The 18,275-nt window shown below is 42.6% G+C and overlaps 1 protein-coding gene and 1 non-coding gene across 13 annotated transcripts in view; both read right to left on the bottom strand.

Annotated features, from left to right (window-relative positions):
* Positions 1–37: 37 nt before the first annotated feature.
* Positions 38–18,275, bottom strand: part of CAP1 (cyclase associated actin cytoskeleton regulatory protein 1) — a 29,102-nt gene continuing 10,864 nt past the window's right edge. For 3 of the 12 annotated variants that reach the window (XM_086380907.1, XM_086380964.1, XM_086380946.1), the window contains exons 2-13: positions 13,378–13,502; positions 12,690–12,793; positions 10,917–10,994; positions 9,106–9,249; positions 8,926–9,011; positions 5,680–5,785; positions 4,328–4,505; positions 2,784–2,959; positions 2,494–2,617; positions 2,272–2,354; positions 1,813–1,956; positions 38–1,208 (exon numbers count right to left, since the gene is read on the bottom strand). In XM_086380907.1, coding sequence (XP_086237033.1) covers positions 1,125–1,208; positions 1,813–1,956; positions 2,272–2,354; positions 2,494–2,617; positions 2,784–2,959; positions 4,328–4,505; positions 5,680–5,785; positions 8,926–9,011; positions 9,106–9,249; positions 10,917–10,994; positions 12,690–12,793; positions 13,378–13,502 — 1,432 coding nt within the window. In that variant the 3' untranslated portion in view covers positions 38–1,124. The remainder of the gene's footprint in view (positions 1,209–1,812; positions 1,957–2,271; positions 2,355–2,493; positions 2,618–2,783; positions 2,960–4,327; positions 4,506–5,679; positions 5,786–8,925; positions 9,012–9,105; positions 9,250–10,916; positions 10,995–12,689; positions 12,794–13,377; positions 13,503–18,275) is intronic. The other 9 variants (XM_086380920.1, XM_086380997.1, XM_086380979.1 and 6 more) reach the window with 3 other exon arrangements.
* TRNAR-CCU (transfer RNA arginine (anticodon CCU)) lies at positions 5,107–5,179 on the bottom strand. Its single transcript has one exon. It is a non-coding gene; the product is annotated as a tRNA-Arg (tRNA).

Below are 18,275 nucleotides of genomic sequence, written 5' to 3'. Positions count from 1 at the left end.
ATCTCTGTTCAGCAAATATCATACATAAATACTAAGCGAGTTTGGTATTAATTTTATTCTATTTTCTGTATAACTTTAAGTACATAAAGGTTTATTTCCACAGGCCTCAGGAAATGGGTAGAAATCACAGGACAATCTCTCTTTCCACCAAAAAAAAGTTGCATATTTTGGTAAAGTGTCTGTCCTAGAGGAAAAACTGAAAGTTGCATTAGCAAGGCTGTGCAAGGTTTTTACACAAGACCTAAAACAGCCTGCAGTGGAGATTTCTGGTCCTTTGTTCAGGTGCCCAGACAGAAGCCACAAGTTGTGAGCGTGACAGGGCCATGGAAGCAGTGAAGACGGATGATGGGCACCTAGAATGGAAGGAGAAAGGGAGCCAGATTGCTGGGAATGGTGCAGTTTTCCTTTTTTTTCACTCTTTTAAAGTCATCTCTGTAGGAAGGTGCTGGGCAGGGGCCCAAGAGAGAAAGGGTCCGAGACTCCCTTAGCTGGCCTGGGGGCAGGGCACCACCACAGCAGCCTCCACAGGACAACCTACGGCCAGGTTTGGCCAGGTGCGGGATGGAATGCAGAAGAAAAGGAATGCTCGTAGGAAATCATTTTCCTAGGAATGCTAGATGGCCAAGCTTCAGCCTTTGGTCCCATGCAACCCTTGCCGCACTTGTCAATAGTGATAATTAGTTTAAGTTAGAAGAACTAACTAGGATCAGCTTCTGTTACCTTCACACTTGTTGTTAGAAAAAGGTTAACTTGTGTGAACATTCTGACCTGTTAATTCCTGGGACTGCTATAGTCTTCCCAAAAGACTATTTGTTGGTCAAATAACCCCAAAGGCTGAAAGCTAAAACACACCTGTCCTGGTCTGCAGTTGCTTAAAAATGGACTGGCGGTGTGGTTGAGCTGATATGAAAGAGCTGCACCTTCCTGCGGAAGATCAACTGACCTGCTATCCCACCCCAAATCTCAGCCTGAGGTATATTTCAGTGAAGGCAGGTAGCTGTGCTTCTCAAAGCAGAGAAGCAGTTTAAGAGCAGAAAGGTAGAGGAAATCTAAAAAAGAACCGTCTTGATACAGATTTATCCCATGGTGTGAGGGAGAGGACAAGGAACCCAGTGGCACTTCGCTTATCCAGCAATTTCTGTCACTGTGGTGACCAACTTCTGCCCATTCCATAGGGTCTTAAACTGCTCAGGGACTGGGAACTCATTCTGCAAATAGAGAAACAACAAGTTTAAACCTGAGCTAGGCAACATGGGGCTAATTAAATCTTAACACTTTTCTCCCAATGCCTGTTTGCACTAAACTGTGAGAGCAAGTAGGATGTAATGAGGGAAACGGAATCCTCTTGTGAAAGCCTGGCTATGGGGGCTATGGAACTGGCAGCACCACATCTTAGAGACCACCTGCCCCACCACTGACACAGTGACGAAGCAGTGCAGTGCAGGAATGAGGACAGAGCCTCCAAAGCTAGACAGATGGAGGTGGCAGTCTATTTCCTACTGACCAGTGACCCTGGACAGCTGTTACGCCTGTGAGGTACAGATGGGAATGTGAATGGCTCAGCAGAGTGCTGTGACTCAACCCCAGTCCTTTCTGCTACCCTGAGCATCTGCTCAGCCTAAGAAAGCCAGAAACCACTCTCCTTAGGGGGTCTACTCTGTGGGACCACCTCAGGCTTCCATGTGCTTGAGGTGTGCACAGCTGGGTTGGACCTCACTTGGTGCAGAATGTCCATCAACTAGCTTTCTCCAACACTAGCCTTCAGGCCCTTCTGTTTTCACATCATACTACTAAAGGGATCAAGAAACTTACGAAGTCACCGCCTTCTGTAGGAATGAGGACATTCATCTCAGAAGATTTGGCACTGACTATCTCACAATCCAGGGAGTTCTTGCTCAGGTAAACGTGGCAGCCATCTGTTTTGTTGATGGAAATGGTTGGCACTTTACCCATTACCTGCAGAGGAAACCAAGAGCACTGAGTTCTGGCCTCTGGAAGAACAACAGTTAACTGTGGGAAAAGCTTTCCCTGTTTCACAGGAGCACATGAACAACTCACAGGTGTACAACAGATACTGGATACTAGGGGTGGGTGGGGATGGTGCTGGAAACAGCTCACGCTAAGGGCCAACTCTTTTCCTGCCACATACGGAGCAGCTCAGCTTACAGACCCCACAGAGTCAGATTTCTACCAGGGCAACATCTGTGGGTCGGCTGTGTCTCTTTCAATTAATCCCCGAGACCAAAGGAAGGAGCCAAGGTATCGAGTTACCTGAACTTTGACATCCTTACTATTGATTATCTCCACAATGCCCACCACGTCATCAAACACCAGACCAAGTTTCTTACAGTTATCTAGGAGAAGAAAGGGAGCAGGTTAACAGTATAAATTTAAAGGAAAACACTCTATTAAGAATCTCTAGAAATAGGGGAGGTAGGGTGCCAGCCCTCTTAAGCTCTAGGACAGAGCCTGCCTGGGCCAAGAAGAACTCACCTACAGTAATGGAGTTAATTTTGCCCTTGATCTGCAATGTTGAGTTCACACACTTGAATATGTAAGCCACCTGTTTCAGCTCTGTATCCTCTATCATCAGGTTGGAAACATTCTCCTGATTTTCCTGTTAAAGAGATCCCTTTTTAGGAACCTCATCACTAAGCACACCCCCAAAACCAGACTATGCCAAACTTTCTTTCTTGTAATCAAAAGCCTGCACTCGTTTGGCTGCGCCCTGTTTAGTCTCTGTGCCCCCACTTGTTCCCCCACTCTGGGCATTTTTAACTCACCACTCTCCACTTCTTGCCCTCCAGTTCAAGTAGGGCTGGCTCCTTCTTTGCGACTGGTTTGGGGGGATCTGGTTTAGATGCAGAGAAGGGTTTGGGGCCACTTCGTATCAGACCACTCTGAGCCTTCAAGGCAGGGTTCTTGTGAGTCTTCATGTCATCAGATACGTGTTTCAGGGCTGTAAGAACAACAGCTGCTTTGTTCCTGTCCTTCATACCAGGGCTTTGAGCTGAGGCAATAATCAACTTCTGCTATCAGAAGTTACACTGATCCTTAACCAAAAATTCAAAGCCAAAACCCAGAGCCTCTGAGATGTTCTCTCTCACACCTTTGGAGAAGCACTTGTATAATTCTCTTCTACCTCAAGGTTAAATTATAAAATTCCACTAAAAAATAAATAAAATGCAGAATGTGTATATATGGGGGGATGGGGATAAAAACACAAGAAAAAGATCTAGAACGACACTAAGTATATACTCACAAAATACGTACACAGTTTTTAAATCAACAGAGGAAGAAAAAGTACTATGTGATAATAAAGAAAATTTGGTAAAAGGAAAAATAACCTCATTCACAGCTAACTTACCACCCACCCCCAATCAGTGCTGGCACTTGAAACTTCCCTTCCAATGATTTTTCTATTCATAGTTGTTTTTTATTTAGATGTAAGCATACACACTTAGACCAAAAAAAACTTGGTTTAACCAATTAACACAGTACAATTTTTCTCAAGTTAGCCTATAGTTTCTAAAAATATATTTTTTTAAGGGAAAAAAAATTCCACAATCACCCTCAATAGGCTGACACGTGCCTTGCTTATGAACAGAGCCCAATCTACATAAGCAACACTAGCTTTTTAGTATCACCACTCCGTGTGGTTAGTTTTTTTCTTTAAACACTGCATGGTTCATGGCAGAAAAAAGACTTAACGGTTGCATAATATTCCATCAAAAGGAACATACCACAGTTAACCATTTCTCTTAAAGTTGGATATACAGATTGTTATACCATTCTTAGCCACTATAAATAATAATGTCTAAAACTTGTCCTTTGAATATTTTTATAGGTAGATTCTTAGGAGAGTGTTGTATAATTTAGACTTCAACCTACTGTATATGAGCCTTTTCTATGCCAACATTAGGTCATTCTTATGCAAGTTTTCCGTTATGACTAATATACATCCTCAGAAGAAGTTAACCACCCTCTTCCATGATGACTTCCCAAAGAGACCATGTGGTAACATGGAAAAAGCTCTAGGGAGAACCACTGGCACCATGCCTTGGCACAATACAGAAGGTACTCTGTACATGCCCCTTAAATCACTTCCAATGGGAAGAGCGATTCCCACAACTATAATGACCCATTTTCAATTTCCATTTAAGCCAGCTCTGCTGTCCCTTTAGGCAACCTGAAAGAATGTAACAACCCAAAAGAACCTCCCATAAACAAACCATGATTCTGGTTTACAGACTACCAGGTTGCTAGCCGGTAAGTTCTTGCCAAAACAAGTTGTTTACTGACTCCTCTTGCCAAAGCATTCACTTACCATGTGTGATGCTCTCCCCCTGATTAATCTGCGCAAACAGTGCTGAGCGTGAAGCAGAGTCATCTGAGCCTGAACTGGTGGGGACTGGGGGGGGAGGTGGGCCTGGCGGGGGAGGAGGAGGACCAGATCCAGCAGAGGGTCCAGATGGCAAGCCACTCAGTTCTTTTGCCACAGGCCCCTGGAACAGTAAGTGCAGGGAACACAGTCAACTTTTCTTCCCCTCGGTACCAGCCCCAACAGGGCCTTACATGTGTCCAAGATACATGGGATTTTTACTGTAGTCCTTGATGCAATGATTAATGCTCCCAACCCACACCCAACTCAGCTCCATTTTTCCAGCTCTAAACCTAGAGTTCTAAAAATCTTAGTGTATCAGCAATACCTCAGACTTACAAAATCCAAGTTTGATTTCACCATCTCCTGCCTGCTCCCCTTCCTGTACAATCACCCCATTTCTATTCTAGCGAAAGGTATTACCATCCAAGCTTGACTGTTCAATCATCTTCTCATTAACTCATTCTATTATCTTGGTTGTATCTCCCTAAGTTTGTCTGTATCAGCCTCTTGCACCATGAGTACTTCAATAGTACTTACATAGTACTCACATAGTACTTACATTAGTCCTTGCCCCTAATCTATATACTAAGACTCTTTTAAAGACAAATCTGATCATTACCACTATTTTGCTCAAACACCTATTATAGTTTCTTATCATCAATTAAAAAAAAAAGTATTTATTTGGCTGTGCCAGGTCCTTGTTGTGGCACGTTGGGATCTAGTTCCCTAACCAGGGATTGAACCCAGGTCCCCTGCATTAGGAGTGCAGAGTCTTAGCCACTGGACCACCAAGGAAGTCCCCTTATCACTTGTTACAAAGTCTAAATGTCTCAACTACTTCCTTTTCATCCCTTCCTCCTAAAAATTTGACTCTCTCTTCTTACTGAAGGCAGATGACATTTATTCTGCATTTACTTTAAGCTTTGCTGTTACCCATCTCGCCCACTTCCATCCTATACCTGAAAAGTCTCAGATGAGAATATGACTCCTTAAAGTACAGTCTCTCCCAGGTGAGAATCACACTTTCTCATACTCTGTAGTGTGTACCTTTATAATACCACTTGGCCTGGTGATTGGTACTGGGGTTTCGTATCTGTTTTTAAGCTTCCTGAGGGTTGGGATGATGCTATTTATTCATCTATCTCCCCTCCAGCCCAAGCATGTCCCTGACCCATGTTTACCGACACTGAATAGAACTGAGTATTCTTTCCCTTACCCTCGCTTTCTTTACTCTTCTACCCCTTTTCCTCCTCTCCTATTTCCTGGAGGAATGACAGTAGGGGACAAGAACTCACTGTTCTGCTCCAGGCCAGTCCGGTGGTATGGAACTCCTTAATGTAAGCCTGCAGCTCTGTCCATATACTCAAGTAAGCTTTGACCCAGTCCACGTGCTTTTTATCCCTGGGAGAATTAAAGAACAACTCACTGCAGGCAATCAGGGTACATTACAACAATGATTCCAGATCCTTCCTATCTATGAGCTCACATTTTCCTGCCTGTGATGCTCCTTAGGCTCTGCTCAATGGCAGCTTTTCTATCATAACTGAGCTTCTCTTTTCTTTTTTAAACCTATTTTCTTACCCTAATTAGACCAAAGTCCATACTGACAGGGACTCTATATCTCTACCTCTTATAGCAATATGCCTTAAACTTTTTAAAGTAACAAACTGTTTTTCAAAGCATAATAAGACCTTAGGCATAATCTTATATAAAAAACTGAAAAGAGCAAATATTCTGTGCCTGAAGCCATGGTCAGGAGGGCGCTCAAGCATCACTATGGATCTTTAGGACTCCAAGAAACTCAACTGCCTTGTAACACAATGCCTTAGGTCAAAAATATGCCTTCCTCCAAAAAATTAAAAATAAAACACTTCCCTTTAGGAGGAAAGATGATGCTGTGAAAGTGCTGCACTCAATATGTCAGCAAATTTGGAAAACTCAGCAGTGGCCACAGGACTGGAAAAAATCAGTTTTCATTCCAATCCCAAAGAAAGGCAACGCCAAAGAATGCTCCGACTACCGCACAATTACACTCATCTCACACACTAATAAAGTAATGCTCAAAATTCTCCAAGCCAGGCTTCAGCAACATGTGAATAGTGAACTTCCAGATGTTCAAGCTGGTTTTAGAAAAGGCAGAGGAACCAGAGATCAAATTGCCAACATCCGCTGGATCATCGAAAAAGCAAGACAGTTCCAGAAAAACATCTATTTCTGCTTTATTGACTATGCCAAAGCCTTTGACTGTGTGGATCACAATAAACTGTGGAAAATTCTGAAAGAGATGGGAATACCAGACCACCTGACCTGCCTCTTGAGAAACCTATATGCAAGTCAGGAAGCAACAGTTAGAACTGGGCATGGAACAGACTGGTTCCAAACAGGAAAAGGAGTATGTCAATCAAGACTGTATACTGTCACCCTGCTCATTTAACTTATATGCAGAGTACATCATGAGAAACGCTGGACTAGAAGAAACACAAGCTGGAATCAAGATTGCCGGGAGAAATATCAATAACCTCAGATATGCAGATGACACCACCCTTATGGCAGAAAGTGAAGAGGAACTAAAAAGCCTCTTGATCAAAGTGAAAGAGGAGAGTGAAAAAGTTGGCTTAAAGCTCAACATTCAGAAAACTAAGATCATGGCATCTGGTCCCATCAGTTCATGGCAAATAGATGAGGAAACAGTGGAAACAGTGTCAGACTTTATTTTTCTGGGCTCCAAAATCACTGCAGATGGTGACTGCAGCCATGAAATTAAAAGACGCTTACTCCTTAGAAGGAAAGTTATGACCAACCTAGATAGCATATTCAAAAGCAGAGATATTACTTTGCCAACAAAGGTCCATCTAGTCAAGGCTATGGTTTTTCCAGTAGTCATGTATGGATGTGAGAGCTGGACTGTGAAGAAAAGCTGAGTGCTGAAGAATTGATGTTTTTGAACTGTGGTGCTGGAGAAGACTCTTGAGAGTCCCTTGGACTGCAAGGAGATCCAACCAGTCCATTCTAAAGGAGATCAGTCCTGGGTGTTCCTTGGAAGAAATGATGCTGAAGCTGAAACTCCAGTACTTTGGCCACCTCATGCGAAGAGTTGACTCATTGGAAAAGACTCTGATGCTGGGAGGGATTGGGGGCAGGAGGAGAAGGGGACAGCAGAGGATGAGATGGCTGGACGGCATCACCGACTGGATGGACCTGAGTTTGAATGAACTCCAGGAGCTGGTGATGGACAGGGAGGCCTGGCGTGCTGCAATTCATGGGGTCGCAGAGTCGGACACAACTGAGCGTTTGAACTGAATCAGTATTAAATTACAGAAGTAGCACTGCACTGTAGTTCAAGTCTCCTCTCTTATGTATTATTAGCTGGAAGACTTTATGATTATTGAGCGCCAAAGAATTGATGCTTTGAACTGTGGTGTTGGAGAAGACTCTTGAGAGTCCCTTGGACTGCAAGGAGATCAACCCAGTCCATCCTAAAGGAAATCAGTCCTGAGTATTCAATGGAAGGTCTGATGTTGAAGCTCCAATACTCTGTCCACCTGATGCAAAGAACTGACTCACTGGGAAAGATCGAAGGCAGGAGGAGAAGAGGACGACAGAGGATGAGATGGTTGGATGGCATCACCGACCCAATGGAGATGAGTTTGAGTAAGCTCCGGGAGTTGGTGATGGACAGGGAAGCCTGGCATGCTATAGACCATGGGGTCACAAAGAGTCGGACATAACTGAGCGACTAAACTGAACTGAGCTTAAAACCCAATTTCCTCAACTGTAAATTGTGGAGTATAATAGTGGAATATAATCAGAATGTTGTGATGCTTAATTCCAGATTACTGGAAGGATCAAGGAACTGCCTGGTGTTCTGGGAGATATTTCAGACCCACATGAAGGCTCATTCCTTTAGAGTAGTCACTCAACATATGCTGATTACTGAGGACAAATGGAGGGAAGAAAAGAAGGGTTTGGAGAGTTACGTGGCCAAGTAACAGGTGCCTGTAGTCACTCCAGCTCAAAACCAGTGATGGAGAAGTTCACACTGGTGGACACATGTGGTTGGACATACAGTAACTCCCCTTACGCAACACCTGCACTGGTCAGGCAGCCTTCCTCTCACTTTACCTGACTATAAGAATAGTCAGGGTCACTTTATAGTAAATCTTGTTGTAACTTTTGCCATTGAGCCAGTTAGAAGTTTTCAAAAAGGAACAAAATCTTATCCACACAGGCCAAAAAAAAAAGGGCATTAGTTCATTTTCATATCCAGCAAAAGCTCCTAAACTGTAAAGGCAAGGATGAGAAAACTCAAAAGCCCCCTACAAACCCCAGATAAAAAGCAGAAGAGGAAGAAGAAACACTTTCTGCTTGCAAATGCAGCTTCTATGAGTCAACATCTATCACACTTTCCAAAAAGCAGCCCTGAGATAAGAGAATAAACACAGCAGCCATGGCCAGCCTTAACTTAACCCAAAGCCCTACTCTAGCAAGTCAAGTAACCAGCTGGGTTTGTTCTTGACCCCTTGAGGACAAGCTGGACTTACACATCTTTGTACTCCTTGAGGACTCGATTTGTATAAAACATGGCAGCATCATTCATTTCCTTCACATAGGGACCAGGCTTGGGAGCCTAGAAAAAGAAAAAGCTGTCAGTGACGCAGGGCCTTTCCAGCCACATCTCCTGATCTCTATCCCTTCCCTCCCATAGAAGCTGCACAGCTCACCATAGCCACCCAACCCAGGGCCTGGATACTTTCGCTGACAGCTGACAGGTGATTGAACAACTTGCTGCCTCGGTTCTTCTCTCGGAAGGTCACCACTTCTTGGATCTGCTCGGAGATGGGTGCCAACAAGTCAGAAAGCTTGTTCTAGAAAAAAAGAGGCAGGAAAAGACAGAGGTTAGAGTCCTTCTATGTTTTATGTTGCTCAACTCTGATCTTGTAAGGCAAGAATTCTTCATGAACTACAACAAGCATGCACATAAACTCTGTATTTATCTCCAAAGATTCATATGGCTACACTACTACTCAACACCTCACTCTCCTCAGAGTTCCAACTTCTCAGGCAGGATTTTGTGGTTCTTCATGATCAGGACCCATACCCCAGCTGTACCACAAAATTCTACCATTTCCGTCATTTGTCTCTTTTCTGTCCCACTAACAGGAGCTACCAGCTCATTTCTGGGCCCTGACTCACGATGGGCTCTTGTCTTTCCATCTATCCACGTGATCCTCTGCTTCATGAGGAACAGCCCTCCAACCCCAGCCACACTGGCCTCCTACAGCATCTCTCGTCAGCAGAGCCAATTTTGGCACCTTACCATGCAACCATTTATTAATGAACCCATGTGAACATGTTTTTCTTTCTCATTAATTCTTCAAACACAAGGGCTTTGTTTTAGCCCTATTTTATAATCTCCACAGCCCTCAACACAGTGCTAGCCATATAGCAGCTGCTGAGAAGAGATCTGCTGAATCAAATGCAATTAGAGGACTTGGCATTTGAGCAGGAAGCTTAGCATAATGGACCAATCTTGTGTTTCTGTGTTTTCATCCTTCCCACAAAGCCTGGTTTCCTGAACATCTCGATTCTCAGATCTCAGTATGAGAACAGTCTAAAGCAGGAATTGGTAAACTTTCTGTAAAGAGCCAGACCGTAAATATTTCAGTCTTTGCAGGCCATACGGGCTCTGTTGCTATTTCTTAACTCTGCTGTTGTAGTGCATAGAGCAACAACAGACAACACTTAAAAGAATGGACATGGCTGTGTTCAAAAAAACTTCACTTAAAACAGGTGGTGGGCCGATTTGGCCTGCAGACTACAGTCTGCCAATCCTGGATCTAAAGTAAGGGGAATACAATAATGTCTCAGCAGCCTGAATTGTTGTGAAAAGTGTGGGGTTAGGAAAAAAGGTTTAGACAAAATGCTTTAACCTTTTGTCTTTTAAGATTAAAAATTAGAGTCTAACATATTTAACATTACTTCTGCTACTTTTACATTGTTTAGGCATGTTGAGGGTTCACAGGTTTTAATACAGCATTAGCACGAAAACTTATGTTATTACCCTCTACCTAGGAGAGCCAAATGCAAAAAAGAAGAAACAAAACAAAACTAAAATGTGTGGCTCTGAGAAAAATCTACATTTTCTCAAATTTATTTTCATACTTTGGCAGCTTAAAATTTTGAGGTAGGAATAAAGTTTAAGAGAGATGTCCAACCACTTAGGGTGAAGGGAGAAGCAATACTTTTACGATCTCCCCAGCAGTCTTACTAATAAAAGCACATCCACAGTGGAGTAAGAGAATCACTTTCTAGGGCCTAATGAACTTAGGAGACAATATGATGAATTTGGGCTAAGCCAAGAGGCTAGAAAAGACTGTCAAATGGCACATTCCCATAGTGGGGCTTAAAATCAGACTCTCCTGGGACTTGGTGCCTGGTAGGTCTATCTTAACATGTTGTGATAGCTCAGCAGAAAGCCCTCAACCTGTCCTGCACGTCAAACCATAACAAAACCAACTAGCAGTGAACTTACGCCTGCTGGCTGCTGGCACTGAGAGGCTGTAACCAAGAGAGCTCGCTCTAACTTCAGACCTGTGTGGACCATCTCCGCCTGGAAACAAGAAGATAGGAAAAGAACCAGCTATCAGCGATACTTCACAACTGGACAGGTCCTGATAAGAATAACCTGAAGCCTCCATGTTCATGTATTCTGGCAGCAACCCAGGTACTTCATGTTGATTTCTTTAAGTAATCCAGATTTCAGGGACTGATAGCAGAATTACATATACCATTGCTCCTGTTGGAACTAATCAGGGTTGTATATCCAGAGTTGGAAATGAAGATACTTAGGGCTTTCAAAGAAGTCAAGTTTGCAACTGCACATGTGTGGTATGAAGTGCACTGAAAAATCTCTCCTACCTCTCATCACCAAAAAAAAATTATTTTCAAAAACCAGAGGTAGGAGTAAAAGCAAAAGCCTAAGCTTATGCCTCAAATTCTTAAGGTATTTACTCCATAAGGTTAAAGCTGTTTTCAGGTGTTGGACCATGACCTATCACAGGTAATTAAATCAACTTTGTGACACATAATGAGCACTTCATTCAGTGAAGTATAGTAGAACAATGAGTGCAATACAGCAATTAGAAATTTTTTTTTAAGGTTCAATACAAGTAGCATAAACACTATTTTGTGAAACATCTATCTCAACTGGTCTTCCCAGGTGGTGCTAGTGGTAAAGAACCTGCCTGCCAACGAAGGAGATGTAAGAGGCACGGTTTTGATCCCTGGGTCGGAAAGATCCCTAGAGGAGGGCATGGGTGACCCACTGCAGTATCCTTGCCTGGAGAATTCCATGGACAGAGAAGCCTGGCAGGCTACAGTCCCTAGGGTGGCAAAGAGTCGGACACGACTAAAGAGACTTAGCACACATGCATATCTTGGTTACAAATATGTATTTCTTACTGAGGGCCATGGACAAATGAATATTAAGAAGCATGAAGCTATAAGCACTACCACATATAAAAATTCAAAGTCAAGTCATTTTTCTGGGTTTGTATTTTTTAAATGTAGAACTGATATGTTTTAAACTTTTTCAAATGTTATCTACTGTATGAAGTAAAAATGCAAGCCCCATACTCCTAAGTCCCAGTCCCACTCTCTAGAGTTAACACCACTGCCAACAGATGGTATCTAAGAGGCTTCAAATAGATCTTTCAAAGATCAGGCAAACAGTTTTACTGAAGGGTCAGGCTGATCCTAAACATGGTTACTGCTTACAAAGGATCACTCAAAGACTAGCAGTAAGGTTCTGGGTCCCGAAGAGAAAGAGTGGTGGTGGGGGGAGCGGTGGTGACAACGTGGGTAGCAGCACATGAAGGGAGGTGGGTGGAGAGCACCTGTCAGTGCCTACTTCGTATTCTTACTGTGGGCTAAGTGTGAAAATAACTCACATTAGCATAGTTTTAGCATAACTACCAAGCACAGTTTCATAAATGCTAAGTCATGATGATGAGTCCTTTGAATAAGCCACCCCAGGCTTGGTTATATAACATGGTGGGGTAGCATATTCTCACTACCAAGATGAGCAGAGCACGCTATCTATATAAAAGAAGCCCATCAGAGCATGTGATAAAAGCAGAGGGCCTGGGAAAAAATGTGAAAAACTGTTTCAGTGCATAGACTGAGTTCCTCAATGCAGGTAGAAGAAGCCAGGAGCCTCTCAAGGGGCTCTTAAACCAAGCATGACTATGATTTGAAGAAAGCCACCAGTCCGTAAAAGATGGGAAAAAGGGCCAAACCTCCTTACATGTTTCTGCACATCTCCCCCAATCTCTTTACTGATCTTGAGGTACTCTGCCACAGGACCGGCCAGCAGTGAGTCAAATGCTTGCACATATGGAGTCGTTCCTGCTGAAGACAGTCACACCACCAAGAATGGTCACACATGAGAGAGTTTGTTAAAGGCACTTCCATATGAAAGCGGAGAGGCAAGGTAACAGTAAACAGAAGGCTGGAGTGTAAGTCAGGAGTTTGCATTCTAGCTCCAGAATCACCATTAACTTCTTATGTGATCCTAGCTAAGTCCCCATTCCTAACTGAGCTTGATTTTCTTGATCAACAGAATGAAAATAAACAAAATTACCCCCCACCAAAGTTCCTTTTAGCCTAACATTCTATAATTCAACTGGTACATGTGGTCAATCTGCCAATAATTTGGAGAGAGGAAATTTTAATATCACTTGTCATTTGACTTATACTAGAGTCATTTTGCTAAAGAAAGAACAGGAAGCAGGAAGTTCTTGTGTTAAAATAACTTAACCACAGGCCTCCCTGCAAAGAAGTCACTTCCTCCCTTATCTTACAGGTGATGAACTTTCTAAATTTAATGTTTCAGCAAGTTAGCTCCAAAGAAGAGATCATACCAAGATAGAAAAATTTCAGGCCAGGACACCAAGTTTCACTCAAAGCATTCTACTGGCATGTATACTGCTTACCTTTTGCAGCACTGTCTCCATACCCACAGTGTGTGTCAGAGGCATGGGAGACTGCCTCCAGGCGGCCCACCACTCTCTCCAATCTTTCTACCAGATTTCGCATGTCAGCCATAATGTACCACCTGCTGAAACAGACCAAATGTTATTTGTTGTTTTAATATGACACAGAACCTGGGGTGGGGGGGTGGGGGGAGAATGCCCTGGAGATAAAGAAGATGCCAATTCTGAGGAACAGAATCATTTTACAGTAAAGTAAGACGGAAGATAGTTTAGCATATTTGCAGAAGCCTAGAGACCTCATTAAGCAAAAGAACTACCCAGGAAACAGTGTTAACTGAAAGCAAATACTTACTCATCCAAATACTTACTGAATATTTACTATGATATCATCAACTAAGTATTTGTGTAAGAATTTAGAATTTACAAGGAACAGTCACATATGTTCTCTCAGTTTAATAAGCCTCTCAACAACTACTTATGAATGGAAAGATAATTAATATATTCTTAAAGATAGGAAACAAATTCAATGAAGTTAAATGACTTGCCTATAGTCACAAAGTTAGTTAGTTGGGAAGCCAGTACTCAAATCAAGTCTTCTGGCTCTAAGTTCAGTGTTTTTTCCTACAACATCCTGCTGCCTGCATGCGGAATGCCCAAGGCCAAGATGAACAGGATATTTATTCTACCCACAATAACTTATAGTCTAACAGAGAACTGTACACTGTGCACTAAAACTATTAAAAACAAACAGAAAAATATTTAAGGTGATGTAAGTTGCAGGCAAAATAACATAGGATTTCAGAGAAGAGAAGGCTATATCAGCTGAAAGGGTCAGATAAGGCCATCAGGGAGAAGCTGCCAATTGAGCCAGGCTTCCAAGGAGGATGGGCAGGATCTAGATATGCAATAGAGAAGGAAAACAAGACATATACAGAAGGGCTTGTTATAGATCTTTTCACAAATACCAACTTACTGAACTAGCCTCATTCAATGTCTGATATCCTAAAGAAAGGAAGCTCCTTTCTTCTCAAAAGAGAAGGGACCTTTTCTGGTTTGCTTCCTAAACAAGTTTATCCTCTATCGTCTAGACCAGGTAGAAAGTGTTCGATAAATATTTATGAAGTCAATGAACCTGAAGCATAGAATCTCAGAACTCCAAAGGGACAAGGGTTCTGAAAGTTGCCCACAAACCCATATAAGTGTTAACGTTATCAACATACATCAATATAAAGTGGCTGAGACTGTAAGTGATCTTGTAAAAATCAGTCACATGAAATTTGAGCCAAAGACTTGAAAAGATTTCATTTCAAAGCATTAATCTGGTCAGGTAATTGAAGACTCAACTCCCTTGAAGCCACCTAAAATGACGATAGAATCACAATTCTCTCAAAGATGACGAATGACCGAATACCTTGATTTAACACATTGTCTTCCCTGTGGAAGAGAGAAGCAACTCACGAGATAAACTAAGATCATCCCTAACAGACTGGTTCCAAATAGGAAAAGGAGTACATCAAGGCTGTATATTGTCACCTGGTTATTTAACTTATATGCAGAGTACATCATGAGAAACGCTGGACTAGAAGAAACACAAGCTGGAATCAAGATTGCCGGGAGAAATATCAATAACCTCAGATATGCAGATGACACCACCCTTATGGCAGAAAGTGAAGAGGAACTCAAAAGCCTCTTGATGAAAGTGAAAGTGGAGAGTGAAAAAGTTGGCTTAAAGCTCAACATTCAGAAAACGAAGATCATGGAATCCAGTCCCACCACTTCATGGGAAATAGATGGGGAAACAGTGGAAACAGTGTCAGACTTTATTTTTCTGGGCTCCAAAATCACTACAGATGGTGACTGCAGCCATGAAATTAAAAGACACTTACTCCTTGGAAGGAAAGTTATGACCAACCTAGATAGCATATTCAAAAGCAGAGACATTACTTTGCCAACAAAGGTTCGTCTAGTCAAGGCTATGGTTTTTCTGTGGTCATGTATGGATGTGAGAGTTGGACTGTGAAGAAGGCTGAGCGCCGAAGAACTGATGCTTTTGAACTGTGGTGTTGGAGAAGACTCTTGAGAGTCCCTTGGACTGCAAGGAGATCCAACCAGTCCACTCTAAAGGAGATCAGCCCTGGGTGTTCTTTGGAAGGAATGATGCTGAAGCTGAAACTCCAATACTTTGGCCACCTCATGCGAAGAGTTGACTCATTGGAAAAGACTCTGATGCTGGGAGGGATTGGGGGCAGGAGGAGAAGGGGACGACAGAGGATGAGATGGCTGGATGGCATCACTGACTCGATGGACGTGAGTCTGAGTGAACTCTGGGAGTTGGTGATGGACAGGGAGGACTGGCGTGCTGCGATTCATGGGGTCGCAAAGAGTCGGACACGACTGAGCGACTGATCTGATCTGATCTGATCTGCCCACTCTTTTCTGTGTACAGGCTCTGATCTCTCAGAGGCTAGTGATTTGCCAAAGTGTGTTGTTTAAAAGCTAATCAAAGAGAAAGATGAGAATGTGAACCAAATAAACCTTTCCATTCCCTGGCCTGGAGAGGCACCAGAAGCCTCCAAATTCTTACTGAAAATGAACAGACTATGGAGCAGACCAGAAGCATCCATAACTCTCCCTTACGTCACAGCATGATCACTGAGTATCCCAATTGCTGCCCTGTTTGTTCTGGGTACTATCCAGGGACAGACTGATATATATAATCCATCACACTATGTAAATACCATGGGGAAAGGCAGTGAATGCAATAAACTCCCAAGTTACCTTCCATTAACAGATACCACTCATTCTGTTATAAAACATGTTCCTTCATACATACTGGATGCTATAGGTTGAGGCCACTGTTAACATGGTTACACAGTACAAGTGTCTCTACAGGCTGCCAGGGTTGCCGAATGAACACTTACCAGTCTTAATAGCTTAATAATACAGCTTCATGGGACTTTGGTTTCTTCTTTTCCATTTTTCATTTGTACTTACAAGTTTTTAATTCTAAACAAGCTATCGTTCTGCTGTTTAACTTAAGCAGAATGAGAAAGGACAAAACGGCTATCATTAAAGCTATCTCATTCCACCACTAATCAAATATAGGAAAACAGTACCTAGTTTGTTTTTGGTAGGGGGGGACTGAAATTTGAGATGTATGTATTCTAGACATTCTTTCAGAATGCCTAGAATTGAAGGGACCAAAAGACATACCTTGTCTTATGCTCTATGACGTATATACCAATCTTTAGGTGGTCATGTCCACTCCAAAGCTGTCAACCAGTATTATCATATTACTATTCAGTCCACTCGCCGAGTGATACCACCACAACCACCTACAGACTAACAATTCCCAGAGCAGTGTATCCAGCTCAGGCCATCCTTCTGGAATTCAGAATTTTAGATCAAGCTCCCACCTAGACATCAACTAGATGTCCCAAAGGAAATGTCCAAAACAGAACTCATCACTTTCCCTAACACTGCTCCTCCAGACCCCACCCTCACTGTTTCAGTAATACAGCACTTACAGCACTGCCACCAATCACTTGAGGTAATCAAGACAGTAACCTGCACCCCAAAACTCATTGCAGCACTATTTACAACAGCCAGGACATGGACGCAACCTATATGTCCATCAATAGAGGAATGGATAAAGAAAATATAACATACACATGATAAAATATTACTCAGCCATAAAAAGGAACAAAATAGTGCCATATGAAGAGGCACGGGCAGACCTAGAGACTCTAATACAGAGTGAAGTCAGAAAAACAAGCATCATACAGTATCATTTATATGTGGAATCTAGAAAAGTTGTACAGAAGAACTTATGTGCAAAGCAGAAATAGAGATACAGATGTAGAGAATAAACTTATGGATATCAGGGATGGGGAGGAAGGGGGATGGGATGAATTTGGAGATTGGGATTCACATACATACACTACTATATATAAAATACATTGGCTGTATATTGTTAACCTGCTTATTTAACTTACATGCAAAGTACATCATGAGAAATGCTGGACTGGATGAAGCACAAGCTGGAATCAAGGTTGCCGGAAGAAGTATCAATAACCTCAGATATGCAGATGGCACCACACTTATGGCAGAAAGTGAAGAAGAACTAAAGAGCCTCTTGATGAAAGTGAAAGAGGAGAGTGAAAAAGCTGGCTTGAAACTCAACATTCAAAAAGCCAAGATTATGGAATCTGATCCCATCACTTCATGGCAAATAGACAGGGAAACAATGGAAACAGTGACAGACTTTATTTTGGGGGGCTCCAAAATCATTGCAGACAATGACTGCAGCTGTGAAATTAAAAGACGCTTGCTCCTTGGAAGAAAATTTATGACCAACCTAGACAGCATATTAAAAAGCAGAGATATTACTTTGCCAACAAAGGTCCGTCTAGCCAAAGCTTTGGCTTTTCCAGTAATCATGTATGGATGTGAGAGTTGGACTGTGAAGAAAGCTGAGCGCTGAAGAATTGATGCTTTTGAACTGTGGTGTTGGAGAAGACTCTTGAGAGTCCCTTGGACTGCAAGGAGATCCAACCAGTCCATCCTAAAGGAGATCAGTCCTAAATATTCATTGGAAGGACTGACAATGAAGCTGAAACTCCAATACTTTGGCCACCTGATTCGAAGAGCTGACCCATTTGAAAAGACCCTGATGCTGGGAATGATTGAAGGCAGGAGGAGAAGGGGACGACAGAGGATGAGATGGTTGGATGGCATCACTGACTCAATGGACATGAGTTTGAGCAAGCTCCGGGAGTTGGTGATGGACAGGGAAGCCCTGTGTACTGCAGTCCATGGGGTCGCAAAGAGTTGGACACAACTGAGCTGATGTATAAACTGATGTATAAAATAGATAACTAATGAGAACCTACTGTATA

The sequence above is a fragment of the Bos grunniens genome, chromosome 3 (genome assembly GCF_055505025.1).
Source record: "Bos grunniens cultivar Pamir isolate PY7600 chromosome 3, Bosgru_T2T1.0, whole genome shotgun sequence".
Lineage (NCBI taxonomy): Eukaryota > Metazoa > Chordata > Mammalia > Artiodactyla > Bovidae > Bos > Bos grunniens.
The sequence above is the reverse complement of the archived record's forward strand: the minus strand, read 5'-3'. Positions and strand labels throughout refer to the sequence as shown.